This window comes from Mastigoproctus giganteus, chromosome 13, assembly GCF_048544385.1.
Source record: "Mastigoproctus giganteus isolate SK-2022 chromosome 13, ASM4854438v1, whole genome shotgun sequence".
NCBI lineage: Eukaryota > Metazoa > Arthropoda > Arachnida > Uropygi > Thelyphonidae > Mastigoproctus > Mastigoproctus giganteus.
The window spans coordinates 20,301,815-20,324,025 of NC_143587.1; the positions used below are offsets into that span (position 1 = coordinate 20,301,815).

At 35.4% G+C, this 22,211-nt stretch overlaps 1 protein-coding gene across 1 annotated transcript in view; it reads left to right on the top strand.

The window, feature by feature from the left end:
* Positions 1–22,211, top strand: part of LOC150075838 (protein Obscurin-like) — a 598,361-nt gene that overhangs the window by 110,706 nt on the left and 465,444 nt on the right. The window contains exons 13-14 of the mRNA XM_090387723.1: positions 1,157–1,402; positions 14,722–14,835. Of these exons, the coding sequence (XP_090243849.1) occupies positions 1,157–1,402; positions 14,722–14,835 (360 nt within the window). The remainder of the gene's footprint in view (positions 1–1,156; positions 1,403–14,721; positions 14,836–22,211) is intronic.

Consider the following 22,211-nt stretch of genomic DNA (forward strand, 5'->3'; position numbering starts at 1 on the left):
TCTTTTCCACCCGGTGTGGGGAGGACGGCGATTCTACCAACTGTGCTACCCACGAGGGCCCAACTAAAGAATCATTCTGTATAATACAAATAATGATACGTTTGAGATGCGACTAGAATTTGAATTTGTGTTAAGGAAAACTCATAATTTGCATGTGTTCTAAGGTCAGTTCAGCCATTTAGGGGATGTTAAAAAACCCTGAAACTCCGCCAGAGACTGGCTAATCGAGCCATGCTAGTAAATTTTTCATACAACCAATTCAAGTCTGGCCTTTAACGTGTGAGCACTTTTTTTTTTTTTTTTTTCCTTTTCTTCAGCATTTTAAAGATTACTGACAAAAATGGAGAAGTGGAAGCGATCACGTTAATATTATCTTTAATACGGAGTGACCATGAAATACGAATAATTTCGAGTAAAAGAGTGCTAGACATAACAAGTAACTTTCTTCATTCTGTGCATGGTTTCGCAACTGTGGTCAACCCACAATACTACAAATGTGCATAAACAGTGCAAGCAGTAAAAACTCATTTAAAAACCCATCCATTCGCTCCAAACGTTTGTCCAGTTCTTCCTTGAATTTACTTAAGCTGTCAACTTCCACAACGAAAGATGGAAGTTTGCTCCACCTGCCATATTGTTGCAACCGAGGGATGTTTAACACGGGTTTTCAGATAAGCTTCGTAATGGCAATATTTTCAACATTTCTGTGTTGAAACATTTCAAAATTAAGTAAGAGAATAAAGATCAATAATTGCAAGTTTCATGTCTCTAGCATACTGGAAGCTATTTGCATTTTCATGGGTTATCATTTAAAATGATCACCCTGTATAACGGTATTTATTAATATTTTGCTACAGGGCAATTCCTCCCCACCACACACTAATAGGAAACCATTTCGGACATATTTTTGCACTGATACCACTAAGAGAAGCTTCTTGTCTGAGATGAAATCACACTTGCGCCGTCCCTGCTCTCAAATATTAATGGGACAAGCCCTTTGGTTATTGTCTATTTTTATCAAAATCTCATGCAAATGCAACTTTATTATAATACGTAATTTACAAAAAATAAATACGAAAACTTAATGACCTAAATTATCAATATTTTGTATGTTTTATTAACATTTGCTAATAGATTCGTGTTCTTTTGCAAACAGCCATTGAAGATCTTGGAGAGGACGAACCTGAGTTAATCCAGGAAGAACCGAAGTCTCCAGAAATAATCACGGAACCTGAACAAAAGAAACTGAAAAGGCAAGAAACCGAAGAAATTATAGAGACGACGAAAATCCATGTGGAAATGGAAGCTAAAGTGGAAGTTTTGGAAGACTACGAGGCCTATGAAGAAATGAATACAGTCATAACTGAAAGCGTGAGATCCGGATCCTTAACATCTTTGGATGGTGAGTGTTTTTCTGTATAGTAAGTAAGGCATATTGTTTGTTTGTTTTTGGATTTTGGCGAATCGAAAACCTGTACGTAGTGCAACCAAAGTAGAGATGAAAATTTTCTCAATAAGAATCAGTGAAACGTAAAAGCACCAACTTATTTAGTTACAACAATGTTGTTCCAGCTAGTGGAATTAAAAATCAAATATAATCTGCCATTGCTAGTGAAATAGGCCAGTAAAAATTTCTGAATCTGCTCAACAGCATTTTCACGGAAGTACATCACGATGTGACTATATCTATTTCAAATATCAAAATGATGAGGATTTTCGTTCATAAATGACATATAGTTCACTAAAACGAGAGCTAAGAAGATCAGAAATGTTATCGTTATGATTAAATTACATATTAAAAACATGTAAATGAATACTGAAGAAAACCCAACTTGAAAATTCTCTTCTATACTCATTTCTAATTCAATATAATAATAATAATAATAATAATAATAATAATAATAATAATAATAATAATAATAATAATACAATACAATACAATACAATTTTATTTATCACCATTTATCACAATATTTATCACAATAATAATAATAATAATAATAATAATAATTGTTTCATTCAGAGAATGAGATTTTAAAAAAAATAAATAAAAAGTCATATTAGGGCCGCCCGAAAATTACTTCATCTCCTCATCTGTATTATGTCCATGAATCGTTTGTGTTCTCTGGTCGGTTGTGAGTTTTGCTGGATGAAAAATTCGAGTTTTCGGTTGGAAAAACCCTCCTAACCTCTGCTGAGACCGACTAATTCAGCCATGGAGTGTAGAAGCTCCTCATGTCATTGACGGGATTCGAACCCGGGCTTTTTTCACTCGAAGAAGAACGTTGATCATAACCACTGTGCAACTCGCGAAGACTCGACAATAAGATAATGAATAAACACAGTGGTTGTGGTATTTTGCACAGGGGCATCGAAAGCCAATGAGTGCCCCGATGAAAATAGTCTCTCCGGCTGCCTTCCCCCTTCAGACTCTGTAATCCAAAGTTACCGTTGGACGTTTGAAATACCACACTAATTTTTTTCTTTTATTTTTTATCAAAATGGAAGCAGCAAGCAGAATTAACACCACTGTAGGGAAAAGAAGGTTAATGCACCCTGAATGAACAATCGTTCTTTCATCTGTTATAACCATCACTAGAGATTAAAATGGTTTTAAAATACATTGAACCTAACGAGCCACTAACCTCATAATTCAGAAAGTAAACAGGGGGAATGTCTTCTTCAAATAACTTTTTATTACTATGCGTATAAAAATACTCAGCTATCCTTCCTACCTTTTGTAACAGGCGATACTCTTTTTTAATTTAGAATTATTCTTGTTATGGGCCTTTTCTTTTTTTCTTTCTTTCCCCCTCCACCCCCGTCATTGCACATATTCCGAATAATGAAACAACAGTCAAGTGACGATAATGAGACAGTTTTTGATCCCTACTTCTTAATTTACTCCATTCTGGAACTATTAATAGCGTTAAATATTTCACCTTCGAGTACCATTTTTCTTAAAGTGTTTTAGTACGATCTTGTGAGAATGATTTATGAGGAACTAATGTCAGTTTAAAAATAACCTTTTGTATATTTCGTCATGAATATTTTTATAATGATACGAGAAAAAAAAAATCAGAGACCACCACAAGAAAGATTTAAACAAGGACAAAGAAGTTTAGGATGGCATAAATGTTTTGGAGCTCGTTGAGGTGTGTCAAGTGAAAACTGGATTTACTAGAATCAGGTAAGGGGCAGTTGACTCAACCTGTCCACCCCTCTCTCGATTATATTATTATTTTTGGTAATCACAGTGAAATATCAACCAGCGATTATGATGTGCTTAAAGGATTTCTAATTAACAATACTGTTTTAACACGTAAGTACTTCTTAAACTTAAAAACTTTACTTAAAGTTTGCATACACTTTTTTCTTGATTTATTTTTTGATTAATTAATTTCATCAAATAATAAAATTCTGTATACAGTAAGGGAGTAAATATCAACCGCCAATTCCTTAAATGCTGATCTCCAGGTAATTCTCCAACGGAGAGAACATAACAGTTAATTTCAGTCCTAAAACTGTCCTGACTTATATCTCGCAAAAAGGATTCTTCTGCTCCTATGCTTATCTTGGATGACACTTCGATTTCTAGGCAAGATCATATATCTCTATTGGGGATTACTGTAACTTCTAATCTCCCTTAGCATAAGAACATCACAAATATTGTTTCCTCTGTATCTAAAAATCTGGGTTTCCTCTTTCGCTCTCAGCGTTACTGTTCTCCTAAATAGCTACTCACTCTGTACAAATGTCAAATCTGCCCTACCATGGAATATTGCTCCCACATCTGGAGCGGTGCCCTAATCTCTTTCTTAAACTTCTCGACTCCATTCAAAAGAGGGTTAATTAATGACCCATCTCTTACGAAATTTCTCCACTGTCTATCGCATAGGCGTTTTGTTCCTGCTGCATTCTTTTTCTATAGATCCTTCCATGGGCGCTGATCTTCTAAATTTCCTTCAATAATTCCTCCTCTCTTCCAAACTGAACACGTACAGCAAGTCAGTATCCATTTACTGTCCGATTACAAACTCACAGAACCAACTTTTCGTTTTCCTCATTTATCCCTTCAATTACCTTTTACTGAAACAACCTTCCTTCACATGTATTTCCTGAAAATTACAATTTCCTGAAATGCAAGTCTAATGTCAATAATTTTCTTCTGAACTTTCCGATCCACGCACGGTATTAAGTACTATAGGTTCTAATACCTTTCAATTTCAGTTGCCTTCATTAGAAAAAAAAAAAAATAAAATAGAAAGAAAGAAAGAAAAAAATAGACCAGGATCAATTGCAACGCTGGTCAATTGTAACACTTCAAGTTTCCCATCAACTGTAGTTGCTGTAGAGATCTGATCAATGCAAAATCGTGTTGTAAGAACTATGGAATGGAAGGATTTCCTTTCAGTTGCAAGTTAATATGCTGCAGGTTATAATGCGTTTTTTCCCAACAATAAAGAAAATTCTGAGCCTTTTTTTTTTTGTACTATAGAGAGAGGTCTACTTCTCAAGGTAGTATAATAATTATAATCGCCGTTCCCCCACACCGAATGGAAAAGGTCCTGGTTTGAGATTTTGTCAATAACCCAACTAACTTTTTATGGTCTATTTTCTATTCGTGGCGGAGTTAGTCGGTTTCAGGTGCTGATAACAAGGTTTTCTCTCCCTGAAACTTGGATTTTTCGTTCAGATAAACAGGCAAATCGCCCAGAGAACATGCAATTTATGGATATAAGTGGTTGAGTTGTCTTCGGTTACCCTCTAATTTTACTTTTTTTTTTTTTTTTTTTTTTGTAGATTGAGGTCTATTATGTTGACTTCGTCCATTATATTAAAAAATGCTAATTTATTCTTCTTTAATACTTGGAAATTTAAATTGGTTTAATTTTTTTGGTTTTAGGAAATGTTTTGAAATATAAAATGTGCTAGGATACTTTAAAATTAACGTTTCATAGGGGTTTTGGCAACAGCATTGAATTTGAATTTAATGATGAAGTGGGAACTGATGGAATCAGTTATATTCCCTTTTGGGTTATTTATTTATTTATTTATTTGTAAATTGGAATTATTTTAGCGTGCTTAAAATAGCCAGAGAAACAAGAAGGTTTACATTAGAATCTTGTAGTGACATATGACTAAAGCTATACCAAACATGAGTTTGCTGTACTGAATAAGGCAAACATGGGTTTGCCTTATTCAGTACAGCAACTCTCGTTGATATTTCGATTAACCCGCATCTGAAAGCGATTGAAACCATCCACTTTTGGAAAAGTATTCACAAAACACAACTGCAAGGTAGATGTTGCAGTTCTTTTCAGTGATTATCTAGAATCACAAAGTATCATTTCTTGTACGTAGATTGGTCATAATTATATTTAAAAAAAAAACAAACAAACTTTATTACAGAAGTAAATAAAAAGAAGTCACACTTTATCCCAGGCTCCCTACTCGATCCAAGAATGACTCTCGACTAATAGGTATAACTGAATATAAAATTTGTATTAAATTTAAAACGCTTTCCTCATTTTATTCGATTTTGGAAAAATCGGATGAATTAATTTTATTAGTTTAATTTTTCCTGTATTGTTACATTGCAATCACGGTTACTGGCAGATTCAGAAATATTTACAGTCTTGAAAATTCCTTTCGAACTATGCGCCATTATTTTTTTAAAGTCTGAGACAAATTAAAATTCAATAGTTCAAACGTATTCAGTAGTTTAAACTTAATTAAAATTAAACCTAATTAAAATACTCAGTCAACTTTTTGACTTGGAGAAATGTAGTTTGTTTTTCCAAAGATTTTTTTTTCTTTCTTTTTAATTAATTAATTTTTTTTTTCGGTGCATTTGTTTTTCTAAGGAAAAGAAAAACCATGGAATTTTATAAAATAAGTCATGAAAATAATTTCATTTATATGAAGTTTGAAAATGTATTACTCAAGTAAATCACACATTAGTACCGTAATTTATTTAAAGAACCAAATCTACATTTTCCCCCCTGGTGACTAAAATATATTAGTTTTCATATAATTAGCAGTTACTATTCTTTTGATAATTATAATTGAATTATTATTTTTTATTTATTTATTTTTGAACGTAACACATAACTGTTTTAATTATGACATAATCTATGCCATTTCAAGTGAATGCTGGCTGGCGTGAATATATCTTGAATGGGTGCATCAGAAAGTTTTTTTTTTTTTTTTTTTTAATTAAGCATAGCAGTGCTTAAAACTAATGCATAACACCGAAACTTAAAGTAACAAAAAATTTTGAATATTAATACTTTTTTGAGCTGAGCACTATCCAGAATTGATTTAGGCTCTTTATTTTCCTTTTCTTATCTTCAACTAATGTTTGAAATTGAACAGCTTGACCATATCTGTCCTTCTCGGAAGTATACTTTATTAATATTTTCTTGGATAGACTATTGAAGTGAAATAGCACTCATTCCATTCTATATATAACTATTTATTAACTTAAAAAATATTAATTTAATATTCTTCAAGTTAATAAATATCTGTTATAAAAAAAAAGTTCAACCTTTCGCTTGCTTATGCTGCAGCGCCTTACATAACCGCTTTAAGAACTATGCATGACATTTTACGAGATATCATGGTTTATATAATTAATGTATTTTTTTAAATTTAAATTTTAAACCGTGATCAGGTGTTATCTTATGTATATGTTTTGTTGTTGTTTGTAGTTATTATTATTATTTGTGCCATGCACTATATTACCAACAGAAAATTGTAATATATGAACGAAATTATAAGGAACCAAGGAGCTTTTCAGAATTACATTTCTGTAATTAAATTTAATTTTAAATTCAAATATTATTAATTTTGATATTTATGGGGAACCTTGGTTATATACGTTTTGGAGAATGAGGATCCTCTTTGATTCTGAGAGCTTCAGTTACCGTTTTTCGGGCCCGGAGGCAAAGAACATGTTCGGTCCCCTACTTAATTAATGAAAATTGCAAAAAGAGGAGACAGTCAAAGACGCCGGACCCCCCATGGGTCCGGGTCCGGAGGAAATTTCCTTGCCTGCCTACATGGTAGCTACGCCACTGGACGAAACTCATGGGTACTACCACTGCAAATTGAGCTTTCATGTGGGATTGGTTTTAACTGCACCCTCTCATGCAAATTTTCTGAGGGAATATTTGTAATTGCAAAAATTTTGATTGAAAAACACTTTTCTTTATGCTGCAGGACATCCAAGAGAAATATTACAATTTCGTTGTTACAGTAGCGAGGATCGATCTTTGGGGAAAAGGGAGGAGAGAGTGCAATTGTGAAGTGAGTGCAACACATACAGGCCACTGATTGAAAAGGATCCTAATCCATATAAAAAACAATCTTTCATTCTTAGTAGGGGAAAGTATATCCCTACGATTAATTCTTGCACCTGGGCTCCCTTGAACTCTAGGATCGACCCTGATCCAACCCACACGAGCCAATTAGTTAGTAATGACTGTGCAGTGTGATTCGAACGCGCATCGTGAGTAGCGTGAGTAAAAATGCTGACACAGGACCAGCAAAATGTTAAGAGTTCCGGTGCTATCATTTTGCTAAAAATAACAAGAAATTTTGATAGATTTTGCTTTTAAAATCTAAATATTAGTATTTTTGGAATATGATGTGATCACACAGTGCATATAAAAATTATATTACATACCACTCTAAAAATTGTTTGACATAAGGCGCGCATTTATATAACGATTATACACAAAAAGGCCAAAAAAAAAAAAAAAAAAGAAAAAAAAAGAACATTTGTATTAAAACTGTCACAAACAAAGAGAGAAAATACAAATTGATGCAAAGAAACTGTGACGTGCCGTAATGACATTTCAGCCTATACCATGCGTAGGGAATTAAAGAAATTGGGTATTGGTAGTCGCCTACCTATTCGGAACCTATTTGTTTCAAAAAAAAAAAAAGAAAACAACTAAAAAATCTGAGTTTTTTGAGTCTGAGTAATGCTGAAGACTGGACAGTGGAACGATCGATGAAAGTCATCTGTTTTGCATTGATGATAGTCAGAGAGTGTGGCGAGAACCTCACTAATCGATGGACCCTGCTTGCCTTGTTAAGTCAACTCAAACATCTGGAGGTGGTATCATAGTATGGGGAATGTTTTGTTGTCACGGACTGGGCCCATAGATACTGTTGGAAGATTGAATGTCATCCAGGGAGTAGTAGTAGGACATTAGCAACTAAGGCCATATTGCTCCGTGTATACTGTCTATAAATTGCATGTGCCCTGTAGTCAATTTTCTGTTTGCTGGACGAAAAACTCGAGTTTCCGGGAGATAAAATTATGTTGCCCTCGCCTGAGACCGACTAACTCAACCACATTGTGAAAAAGGCACATAAAAATTCCTCAAGTCATCGACGGGGCTCGAAAGCAGGTCTTTCCCACCCGGTGTAGGGAGGACGGCGATTCTACCAACTGTGCTACCCACAAGGACCTCCAGGGAGTGCCTGACTTTTGTATCACATCTACAAGAATGGTTCGGAGAACATGACATGGATTTCCACCATTGTCCCTACCCTCACATTCGCCTGATATTAATCCTATTGAAAGTTGTGTGACATGCTGGTGAGAGCTATTTGGCAAGTAACTCCTCTTCCTTCAACTTTGTCACAGCCATGCGATATTTTGCTGGAAGGATGGTTACGATTAGACTAAAATGCACTAAAACACCTTATAGAATCAATGCACTCTTGCTGTTATTCGAAACAAAGGCAGCCAGATTCGATGTTAAATAAAGATTTGTAATTTTTTTACCAGTGTGTATAACATTTGGTAGTAGAGTTGGTACTAGAATTGGTCACCAAATTGCTCCATCCTTCCTTAAGGACACGAGGCCAAGATGGAGCAATTTGGTCCGTCTGGTCCATCTCCCTCTCAGCCGGGACTCTGAGGAAGAAGTCCCCATTGTTGGAATTTGGAGACCCCCCCCCCCTTTTCATTTGGGAGATCCATTGTGCAATTCATAGGTAGCACTACTACAGGACACCCTGCAACTGGAGTCTATGCCAAGACGTGTAGGGCTGTATTACGGGAAAATCCTACCTAATATCTCGCTCCTTGAGGTATTAGGTGGGATTTGCTCATGCAAAGCAAATTTAGTGTATATGTACACCAATAATTTTTTATTGGAAGCTGAAACCTTTGTTTTGCTAAGCCTGTCATCCAAATAAACATGAATCAGTCAAGACCAAGAATTTTGGAGTACTTGTATGTATATAAGGAGTCAGCATGACATTACAATAATCGACCCCACGGGCTCACATCTGGTGAGTATGGGCTTGGCACACCCAGGGTCCTGAGCTGGATATCATCATTCTTCTCTTTCTTGGTGATTCCCTTCTGCTTCTGACACTCTCTCTCTCTCTCTCTCTCTCTGGGTAATTCAGAATTTTTTTTGGCTGGTGCAGCATATACCTCAGGCTTCCTTGCACCATATGGCTAATAATAATAATAATAGCTCTTATGGAAAACTGACCATCTTCCAGGGTTTTGGAGTAAATAAAGAATGAGCGTAGTGTGTGTGTGTGTGTGTGTGTGTGTAAGAAACTCAATCACTGTGTAGTATAAAATTACAGTAGCACATCGATTGATTAAAAGTGCATTAAAAATTATTTTTTCGTATGTCCACAATTTTGTAGGGAAAGGTCGCTTTTATTTCAGTAATATTACATTAAACAGCAGAAAAATCATCAAGCTTGCCAAAGGTCACAGTGTCAAATTGTCCCACAAAGTAGTATGATTGTTTGCATAGTCTATATCACACATCGTCCGCACACACAGTGATGGCGAATCAGTGGTACGCATAGGAAAATATACTGGCACTTGGCCGCTCATAGTTTATATTATAATATATTTTTATTTGAAAACAAATTTGTTGTTTCGTCTATCAGCCACAACTAGCGATGAAACTGTTAAACATTCGGAAAATTGCGCGGCAACCAAGCTCTAACTGGAAACATTCAAATATTTCTATCATTTTATAATACCAATATAGCTGTTTACTAAATTTAGTCAGCTTTTTCTTTTTTTTTCCTATAGCATGCGAAAATTGTTATATTTTTGCTTCAACTTATATTTGGCAATATACTAGTAGAAAAGGTTCGACATCGCTGGTACTGTATTGAGTTTAAGTCGTAGTCAAGGTGTGACTGCATTTAGTATTGAAACCACAGCTGAAAATCTCTCATTATTGTTATTATTATTATCATATGGTGCAAGGAAGCCTGAGGCTTATGCTACACCAGACAAAAAAAAAATTCTGAATTACCCAGAGAGAGAGAGAGAGAGAGAGCGGTAGAAGGAAATCAAAAAAGAGAATGATGATATCCAGCTCAGGACCCTGGGTGTGTCAAACTCACCAGATGTGAGCCCCTGGGGTTATAACCATAATGAACACGAAAATAACTTCAAACAATCTTATGTTTTAAAACATATGATTCACATAATTCTACACAACGTGGCAGAGTTAGTCGGTCTCAGGCGGGTATGATTGTTCTCCTGGATGAAAAACCCGGAAAGTCAAATTTTTTTCTTCCAGCAAGCAGAAAATCGACACAGAACACATGCAGTTTAGAGACATATTATATGTATTATGCCCTTGTAAGAGAAAAGATACACATCTATAATGTGTGGAGTCGGTGATGGTCTGGGGCGTGTTCAACTGGCTCACATTGGGACCTCTGGTATGTCTAGATGCATCTCTGAACAGTCCAGGTTAGAGAGAGAGAGAGAGAGAGAGAGAGAGAGAGAGAGAGAGAGAGAGAGAGAGAGAGAGAGAACAAGAGTCAGAAGTAGAAAGGAATTACCAAGAAAGAGAAGAATGGTGATATCCAGCTAAGTACCAATTGTGGTACCTAGCTGGATATCCAGCTAAGTACCAGGGTGTGCCAATTCTTCTCTTTCTTGGTGATTCTTTTCTACTTCTGACTCTTGCTCTCTCTCTCTGTCTCTCAGGGTAATTCAGAATTTTTTTTTTTTTTGACAGCATAAGCCTTAGGCTTCCTTGCACCATATGGCTAATAATAATGTTGATTCCAAAGAAACATCAAATATTTTGACCATACGAAGATCAAAAATTTTGATGCCATTCTGTCTCATTGTAAAAAAAACATTTATTCACTGTGAAACTCATAAGAGAAAAATAAAGTAATATTAATTCCAGAGGGAAATAAAGTTTTAAATCAATATTAAAAATGAAAGAGCATTTTATAAACCTGAGAAATGCAAGTACATAGGCCATTCAACGTGACACCATATTTTGTATACAAAATTATGTTGAATATATGAAGCAAGTTTTTTTTTTTTTTTTTTTTTTTTAAATACAGTAATGTTTTAAAGGCACTGGCAAAGTTTTTTTATCATTGTAATTGACTGAAATATGACAAAATGATCACAAATGCTGGAAGAATTCGCTGTTACTCTCAAAAGTTTTGAAGCATTTTCATTCTTCTCTTTCTTGGTGATCCCCTTCTACTTTTGAATCTTGCTCTCTCCCTCCCTCTCTGGTAACTCAAATTTTTTTTTTTTTTTAGTTGGTGCAGAAAAAGCTTCAGGCTTCCTTGCACCATATGGCTAATGATGATTACTACTAATAATAATAACTAGGGGGTTCTGCCCCTGCTCGCTTTGCTTGCTGACCCTGCAGATGTATGACGGAGTAAGTTGAATATTTTCCATGTAAAGACACACCTGTTGAAACGCACTGATTGATATCTACCCAGGAAACGACCTATGTAATTATTTACCTGTGCATTTGTAGTGACGTAATTGCCCCTCCCACTTGTACCACGTGATCCGCATCCCTCTTCTCCCATTGGCTACCCCACCACGCGGCATTCTCAAGGTGGAATAAATATCACTATCTAATTATTTACCTGAGTCTACATAGGGCACTTAGGAAAAGGCCTTTTGCTTCGGGTTCCATAATGCATGAGGTTGCATCCAAAAGAGCAGGACTAAAATATTTACACACTATACAAATATTTAAAATATTTACAAAATACTAAACTATTTACAAATATACAAACTATATTGGGTCCCTTCATCAGCTAATATTACAACAGAACATCAAATGATGCCATGACGTTCACCAACCTCTTCCACGAGGTCAGCGAATGTTATGGAGGCAGTTGTCTTTCAATGCAACGAACGTTGACATGTGTCCCATGTACGTGCTCTACATTGTCCACAGCAAGTGTCTGATTCTGCCCAGTAACCATTTTCGGGTTCCTTCTATGTAACGTTCACCAACGTAGAGGTATAGTGAACGAAATATTTTAGTTTTTTCCAAATATTTGTATAGTTTTGTATTGAATAATGTTATTATTTGTATAATAATAATATTTTACAATACAAATAATAATGTTATTAACTGTATAGTAATAACATTATACTAATATACTAACATTATAACACACTGATTGAAATCTAATTGGGAAATGACCTATGTAATTATTTATCTTTGCATTTGTAATGATGTAATTGCACTGCCCTCTTCTCCCATTGGCTTGAATCAATATCACTAGGAGGAAAGCTTTTTTGATGTATAGAGAAATAATAATAATAATAGGATATTACACTTTCATTTACAATTTTTCATTTTTAAGTTGTGCCATGTTGAATAGACTGCTTCTCCCTAACAGAAGCCTAATTCCTGTCTAATTTTTCAGTTTGGTGGAGTGTCCTTTTTTTTTGCATTTGATAATTGCTTCAAAAACTAGTAGACTAATACAGTAATCTAGTGGCTTTTGAAGGGTAGCTTATGGATATACTTCTAGGTGTTGTGCAATGCACTTTCAACATGGTATGTGGCACACTGCAGGAGAATATTGGCCACCCAATATTTTCCTGCAAAATGGGACCAACTGATGTTACCAACAGCAAATTCCAAATGGGAAGCATTCAAGGAATTAATCGTGAAAGCTACTAGGCATTTCATACTGATTAGGAAATACTGTTCAAGGTTTAGGCCTAAATGGATATCAGATGAACTAATGAGACTCGTGTCAGAGAAGAAAAATGCAGAGAAACATACCAACTGTGTGGTACTACACTTGGGGGGTAGAAAATGAAAATATCTGGGAGTAATTGTGCAGTCAGATATGAAGTTTTCTGAGCAGTGCAGACAGGCAGCCAGAGCAGATCATGGAGTATTGTCAATGATATACAGGAATTTTGCTAGTAGGGAAAAGGTGATTATCCCTTTGTATAAGGCAATGGTCTGGCCATGCCTTCAGTACTGTGTACAGGTCTGGAGATCTCATTTTCGGAAGGATGTAGAGTTGCTTGAGCGAAAAGGCAACAAGATTGGTGAGGGAAATGAAGGGATCCTTTTACCAAGAGAGGCTTAAGTTCTGCAAACTGCGGCGGTTGAAGACTAGGCACCTGCGAGGTGATCTGATTGGGGTGTGTATAAGGCCTTGAATCGGTTGAGCAAGCTGAATGCTGATTCAGCTTCCTTCCTTCTAGAAACTTCCTTCCAGAAACTTTTTTCTAGAAAGGATTACAGGGAATTACCATGTGGCTCTGTCATACTTTTAATATATGAGACACTGAATACCAAACCTACTCCCACCACCATGCTTCTTCCCTCTGAATCTACATGTGCAATAACAAGCAGCATAATCACTCTGAATTACCAGTATAAGTAATCATTTCATTAACCTTATTTTTGACCTTTAAGATTCAGTAATTCCTTCCATGAATTGGTGAATTGCTAGTGAAGAGAGAGAGAGAGAGAGAGAGAGAGAGAGAGAGAGCAGCTCTTTAGTACCTCCTGTAGTTTCTGCAATATGGTAGTTGTAATGAGGTGTTTAGATGTGGATAGTTTGAATAAATTCAAGGGAGACCAAGACAAACAAGCCAAAAAAAAAAAAAACCAACACCTGTCTTATATCACTTGTCCATCCCCTAGAGGGGATGGACAAGTGATATAAGACAGGTGTTAGTTTTTTTTTGTTTTTTTTGACTGATACTGCATAAACCTTGCTTTCTTGCATCATTTACCATTGCTGATACTAATACCAAAATAAATATGGATAGGACGGTTTTCAAACAGAGATGAAAGCAAACAGCTTTTTCTGGTTGGATCTACCATTAGTGATTAGGATCTTAATGAAGACAGTCAAATCAGGTCAACCAGGGAAAGCCAAAATCATAATCATAATCGGGATGATGATGAAGTTTTAAAATTATTATTATTATTTTAAAGACATAGTAGCAGCTATAGCTTATATCCATAGATTTATTAGTCTGTAGAAATTGATAGATTTGCATGTTATGAGGGCTGAAAAACTCAGAATAACTCTTGGGAAGTTATTCTGGATTTTTCATGAAGTGGATGTCTTTATACCAAGCAAATAGATGATGCAATGGGAATGTTACATCTGGGTTCCTGGGATAAGTGAGAGAACAACATAGACAAGAAATAATTTTGTGTATTAATTCGGTAGTATTAATGAAATAGTAAATATACAACTAATGACATGATAAACTTAATGTTTTGTACTTTCACAAAAGAGTGATCAGTAGCACTCTTGCAAAAAATTTTGCCACTGTTGCTCGAAGAAAGATGCATTATGGGAGGAACAGAGGTGGTCAGCTGTCAACATATTTATGATTAAAACAAATTTGCTAAGTGGGGATATGGTGTTCTGTTGTTTGGCATTTTTCAGATTTCCACTCAGCTCTTGATGATGAACCATCTCTTTATTTAACAGCTTCAGAAATTGATGGCGGTCCAGGAAAGCCTCGTTTTACCAAACCTCTTAAAGGAGTGACTGGAAAACGTAAGTGAACTTTGTTATATATGAAAATGAAAATTGTAAGATGTTTTTAGTTTACTGACTTTGACTTACTCACAGTGCTGGATTAAAGCATGGGCTAGCAGAGCCCTTGCCTGGGGCATCGTTCTTTAGGGGGCACCAAATTTTACAAATCAAGGGGAAAAAATCCTTAGAAAGGAGGCACTGAAAAATCTTTCTGCCAAGGGCACAAAAATACCTTGGTCCAGCACTGCATGCTTATAACAAGTTGTAATAGATTTTCCTTCATGTTAATTATTAGTGAATGGTTTTTCTCCCAGAAACTTGACAAATTTTCTTTTAGCCAGAGTTGTTAATTATTAGAATAAGTTCCCCCATGAGTAGTTGAGGCTGACAGCTTCAGAAAATTCAAAGGTCAGCTGGATAGTTATCTATGTGTAGAGGGAAACATAGGTTATTTCTTTTGATATATATTTATTTTTATTTATATTTTATTTTTGGCTAGTGAAGCAAATGCCTGTGGCTAATACAAATAGCATAACCCATACAAAAAAAAAAAAAAAATTAAGCTAAAATCACATTTGGGTCTGCCAGGCAATCTACATTTATTTTCCATTAAAGAACATACTGTGTCACTGCAGAAAGCACTCAGCTCAAACAGTAAAGTGAACTGCGATATGTTGTCACATTAGTTAATACATGTGCGGAAATTTGCCTTTAGCCAGTGGGTGGTTAATTGCTGGAACAAACTTCCATCTGTCATTGTGGAAGTTGATAAGTTAAATAAATTTAAGGAGGAACTGGACAAACATTTAGAGGGAATGGCTGTGTGAATTTTTTTTTTTTTTTTTTTTCTGGCTGATGCTATATAAGCTCATATGCTTGCTTTCTTGCATCACATGCCATGATTACTATGTGTCTCCTGGACAATTAACATGTTAAGAAAGGAAACAGACTGAAAATTTAAATTCTTACTGATAAATCTAAGAAACAGATTTCTATCTGAGAGAGCAAGAAAGCAAGCTTATATAGCATTAGCCAAAAAAAATAATAATACCCTTATTTCACCCATCCACTCGCTCCAAATGTTTGTCAAGTTCTGCCTTGAATCTATTTAAGCTATCAACTTCTACAACAACAGATGGAAGTTTGTTCCAGCAATCAACCACCCGCTGGCTAAAGGCAAACTTCCACACATCTATCCTACAACTGTCTTTCCTCAATTTGAATTTATGCCCTCTCAGACGATTATTCTGAGCAAGAGGAAGATTCCCATCAGCATTGAGCATGCTCAAACCATTCAAAGCTTTATACACCTCAATCAGATCACCTCGCAGGTGCCTAGTCTCCAGACACTGTAATTCGCAAAACTCAAGCCTTTCTTCGTAAGAGCAACCCTTTGTTCCATTCACTGACCTTGTTACCTTCTCTGTATTCGTTCCAGCAGCTCTACATCCTTCTTAAAATGAGGCCTCCAGACCTGTATACAGTACTCAAGGTGTGGCCTGACCATTGCCTTATACAAGGGGATAATCACCTCCTTATCCCTGCTAGAGGACAACATCCCTCCTATAGAGCTCATGTAAGGAACTGATAGTTCAGAACTAAAAGTTTGATATGTAGAGTTCCAGACCATATCATATGAACTTTGATCAAAAACTCTAGGGACTGACTTTATACCTTCATAGTGAGCTCTAACTTCTCGTTACACGTTCATTGACTCATATAGATAGGAATGCATAAATCAGACATTTATCTGCAGTCGGTCTGAATTAAAATGCATTAAATTGTACTGTTTTTAAAATGAGTGATTTTTCCAAGCATGAAGTTTGCATCACCATTTTCAGAGTTGTTGGTACAAGATTTAATAAGTTGTTAATACATTTTGGAATGTAATGCATTTCAGTCAAGTCAGTGTCTTGCATCTTCACTGATGATCAGAGTCCGGCAAGTTCTTGCACATCAGGTCTTTGTCAACGGTGCTGACCTGCACTTTGTTTCTTTCATTACTGATGAATCATGAGTGTATGACTATGGTCAAGATAAAAAGATTCATTCCTCTCAGTAGATAATTGTCGTGTGTGTGTGTGTGTAGTATGATTGTTTATTGGTGCATTAGCTGCTTTGCTATAGTGCACCTATGATTATCTTCTCAAAGGCCCAAAAAAAGCAAGAGAATCGTGATCAAATGTGAATTTGATCATGCTTATATTTTTTGACTTATATGATATTTGTTCATTATGAATTTGTCCCACATGGTGAAAGTGAACCAGGAATACAGTATTGCAACAGTTCTACAGCAATTACACAATGCTGTTTGAAGAAAACAGATAGAAATAGGGGGTTTAGGGAATTGGCACATGTGTCTCAGTACCTTTCATGTATTTTTCAAGAATTTTTTTGCAAAGTATTCCATCACTGAGATTTCCCCCTTTCTGCCATTGCACTAGATTTAGCTGTGTTATTTTTCTGCAAGCTTAAAAGTCCCCTTTGAAAGGTCACAGATTTTAAACGACTGAGAAAATTATTCAGAATTGGTACCCATGCTCCTGAGCTTACTCCTGTTCTGTGTCACTTTTTTACATTTTCATATTCCACTGGTGTTTTTCCTTCTACTTAGAAATTTTCTCATATCCAGCTAGTTCTTAAAAAGGGCAACAAATCCTTCCCATTCAGTTATCCCATTGCACTTATTTCTACTCTTTTTAAATAATGGAGAAATCTGCCAACTCCTAAACAGTAGTAATAGTATTTGCAAATGATGCGAGAAACAAGCTAATATAGCATCAGCCAAAAAAATAAAATAAACAATAATCTAGAACCCTACCATCTGCTCAATGGAAAAGTTTGGTCAAACTCAAGCAGACATTTCAAAGGCTTTTGTTCATGTCTGGCATAAAGGTCTCCTAAATAGAAGGGGTTGAATCTCATTGGGCTACTTGATGTTTGTGGTTTAACTAATGTTGACTCTGCTCAGGTTGCTGACAAACTGAATGGCTATTTTTCATCAGCCATGATGAATTCTTTACGGAAGGGGATGCCAGAAATTTATCAAACTCTAACAGGGAGCTAAATGATTTTGTGATAACTGAAAGTGGAAGAGAAATTGTTGGAGCTAAACATAAAAAAAGGCTCCTGGAGTGGATGGGATCTATCCAATAATAATAATGGAGACAGCAAAGGAGGTTAGCAAACCCTTAGCCATAATTATGAGAGCATCCTTGGATTTGGAGGAGGCCCCTATGGACTGGAGATGTGCAAATGTATCCCCAATTCATGAAGGGGATTCAAAAGGTGACATGAGTAATTACAAACCTGTTTAACTTCTGTTCCAGCAAAAATAATTTGAGTCACTGGTTAGAGAAGTAATGCAGGACCATTTGGACAGGAATGCAATTATACTGCAATCACAGCATTGATTTGTTAAGGGGTGGTCTTGTCTAACCAACCTGATAGGTTACTGTGATGCAAGGAACTGGATGCAAAAAATAATGTTGATATCATATACTTCGATTCCAGGAAGGCTTTTGATACTGTTGCACATAAAAGATTAAGGGCAAGTTACTGCCCTTAATATTTTATGCACCCATTCCACCAGAACTATGTCCTGTAGGACATAGTTCTGGTGGAATGGGTGCAGAGAAAGGCAATGAGATTTGTGAAGGGAACAAAAGGGTGCTCTTACCAAGAAAGTCTTCAGTTCTGCAAATTGCAACAACTGGAGACTAGGCACTTCTGAGATCTGGTGTTTATATTTTTTGACTCATATGGTATTTGTTTAAGGCCTTAAATGTATTGAGTAAGTTTAATGTTGATGGCATTCGTCTTGCTGAGACTATGCACATGAGGTGGCATAAATTTAAATTGAGGAAGGATGGTCATTGAATAGATGTGCAGAAGTTTGTGTTTAGTCAGCAGGGAGTTGATTGTTTTGGAAGTGAATCTAGAATAAATTCAAGAACGAATTGAAGAAAGCACTAGACAAATTTTTGGAGGGGATGGATGTTTTTTTTTTTTTTTTTTCTGATTCTTTTTTTTTTTCTTTCAAGGGGAACAGCTCATCTGCTGTTCCCCTTGGTTGTTTTTTCTCTCACTCTTTCTGTCTTGTATATTGACCTTCTTCCCTACCCATATTGACCCTACTCATAATTTTGCTGATAATAGCAAAGTACATTCCATCTTCCAGTTTGAGAAATCTTACCCAGAACAAACGTTCAATTTCTTGAATTCACTATTAATTCCTTAAATTCTGCAATGGAGCAAAAATAACTTAATTACTTTAAATCCTTCTAAAACTAAGGCCTGTCTTATATCTCACAAAAAGGATCCTTGTGCTCCTATGCTTATCTTTGATGACACTGAGATTTCTAGACGTCAGATATCTCTATTAGGGATTTGACTTCTAATCACTCTTGGCATAAGTACATCACAAATATTGCTTCCTCTGTATCTAAAAAACTAGATTTTCTCTGTTGCTCTGTGTCACTTCTAAACAGCTACTCACTCTGTACAAATCTTAAATCTGCCCTTTCATAAAATATTGTTCATTTGGGAGCTGTGCCCCCATTATCCCCAGGGGCTCACATCTGGTGAGTTTGTGTTGGGCTTGGCACATCCAGGGTCCTCAGCTGGATATCATTATTCTTCTCTTTCTTGGTGATTTGTTTCTACTTCTGACTCTTGCTCTTTCTCAGGGTGACTCGGGAATTTTTTTTTGGCTGATACAGCATAAGCCTCAGGCTTCCTTGCACCATATGGCTAATAATAATAATCTCTCTTAGGTTTCTAAACTGCATTCAAAAGAGGGCAGTTAGGTTACCAATCCACCTCTTACACCTCTCCACTCTGTCTCATAGATGTTCTGTTTCTGCTGCATGCATTTTCTATAGATATTTTCAAGGGCACTGTTCTTCTGAATTGGCTTCTATAATTCACCCTCTCTCTTCCAAACCAGTCCAAACAGATGCTGCAACCAGTCAGTATCCTTTTAATGCACAACTTCAAACACACAGAACCAACTTTTCTTCTTTCTCATTTATTCTTTGAAGTTCTGTTTTGGAATATCCCTCACCTCTCACATATTTCTTGAAAATTACAATCTACAGAAATTCAAGTATATTGTCAAGAAGTATTGTCTTTCATCTTCTCAGTCTTCAATCCACGTACAGTACAAAGTACGATAGGTTGTAATACCTTTTGTTTTTGGGATTTTCATTAAAAAAAAAAAAAAAAAAAAGTAATACAGAAGCTATTTGTAATTCCAAAATAAGCCTATCTGGAATACTTCCAGAAGCACAGAATCAGTGCAATAAGTTTCATTTCCCAAATAATAGTTCAGCCATCAAATGCTTTGACCACACCTCATATAATTGGGCTAGGGAAAAAAAAATAAAATTAAGGGAAAGTCATTCTGAGAAATTTACTGATTAGTGGATGGGTGTGGTCTTGGGGTAATTTATGGGACCAGCAATATGCATGTTACAAGAACAAATTCATACATGGGAACTCTCCTTGCTGTGGATGCCATACCAAATATAAAAACTGTGTTCATTCCAGGCCTTTTTGACAACTGATGCACATTAATAACTCTATCAAGGATCAGTTACTAACGTGCATCAGTTGTCAAAAGTTTTTCACAGGTGGGCTTAGTTAAGTGAAAAACATTTTGAAACGAGACAAAAATGGTGGCTGATGCCTACTCTTCCTTAAGTTAGCTGACTTCTACAATTGTTAAATGAGGAATGGAAACACTGCAAACTATTTTACAGTAAACCCAAGAAACCATAAAATCATTTAAAAGCTTCAATGTCAAGAATGAACACGAGCTCGTTTTGTTGAACTCAGTTCATCTGATTTTAAGTAGATAGAAGCAGTGTGACCAAAAATATACTATATATGTAAAATATATACTGGTCAGTTATCATTTGCTTAGTGTCATATTTCAGATGTTCAATCAGTTATTGGCTAAGGGTCTGTCAGACTGAGTATATTAGATTTTTAGATTTCAAAATGTAAGAGCAATGAAACCCAATTTTTCCTACTTTAAGTACTCTTGTTTAAATATAAGATCAATATCATACCCTTATTGTAGGAAATCTTGACCTGATGCTTAAATCTAACTGATCCGGTTAATGTAATATAAAATTTTTAAGTATTAAAACATGAACATATCCCTATTAAAGGATTGTTAAATTATGTGATATTATATAAAATTAAACTTGTCTTCAATTCACATAGTCTGCAACTGCTATCAAGAAAGAGCCAAGTGCAGCTGATGCACATCAACCTACCCCAAACTAAACCCATCAGCAATGATAGACCAGAAAAAGAAGACAATTGTCAAACTGTATTAAAACTATATTAAATTAAAACCATATTAAAATATTAGGCTAAACTTCTTAATACATGACCAGATATTTCGGTTGTAAACCGTGCTCACAAGAAGTAATGAGTTAACGAGTTGATATATAATATCACATAATTTAACAATCCTTTAATAGGAATATGTTCGCGTTTTAATAAAGATTTTATATTACATTAACCCGATCAGTTAGATGCGAGCGTCTGGTCAAGATTTGCTACAATAAAGGTATGAAATCAATCTTATATTTAAATTAGATTTTTAGGTGTATTTCTTAATGACCTAGTTATCAAAATTCTCCAAATCCCTATGATATGAAAGCAAGAGAGGATCGCATCTTTAACTTAGAACTGGTAAGTGAAACTGTATAGTGTATGTAAGAAGTCATAATCCAATCTTTGACCAGAATCATCCCCTATTGATATTAAATATATATATATATATATTTTTTTTTTTTGACACAAGATGTACAAAAATCATACTAGTATGAGTGAGCTACACAATAAAAATTTTTATTTTTACTTTTTACCGTATGATAAAAAAGCATTATAAGCAAGCTGCTGGTTATTTTATTTTTACATTTTGCATTTGCTAAAAGCAAATGCATTACTGTACAGTATAATATAAACCTTTTAAGGCAATTTTGGTCAACTGACTACTCTAACAAGAAATTCAACAGATATAACTGTAACAAAAGCATTCAGAAATACACGTAGTGCAACATTATTAAATAGTTTAAAACAAAAACAGTACTTTTAATCTACAATTTTGTTCTTTCTTTAATATTATTATTTATTAACATTTTCTAGCAGAAAAGCAAAATAAAGTTATTTTGCTTTTTTGCCAGGACGTATTTTTAAAAGTGCAATTGCAGATCAGTGGAAGCACAGACTAAAATAATAATAGATTAAGGATTACATTTAGTTTGAAATGTAGCAACTCAACTGGCGCCTCTGTAGCCAGGTGGACACGCTTCTTGATTAGACCGGGGTTCAAGCCCATCACCACCAAATACGGAGGATGCAGAAAGGTCAGGGAA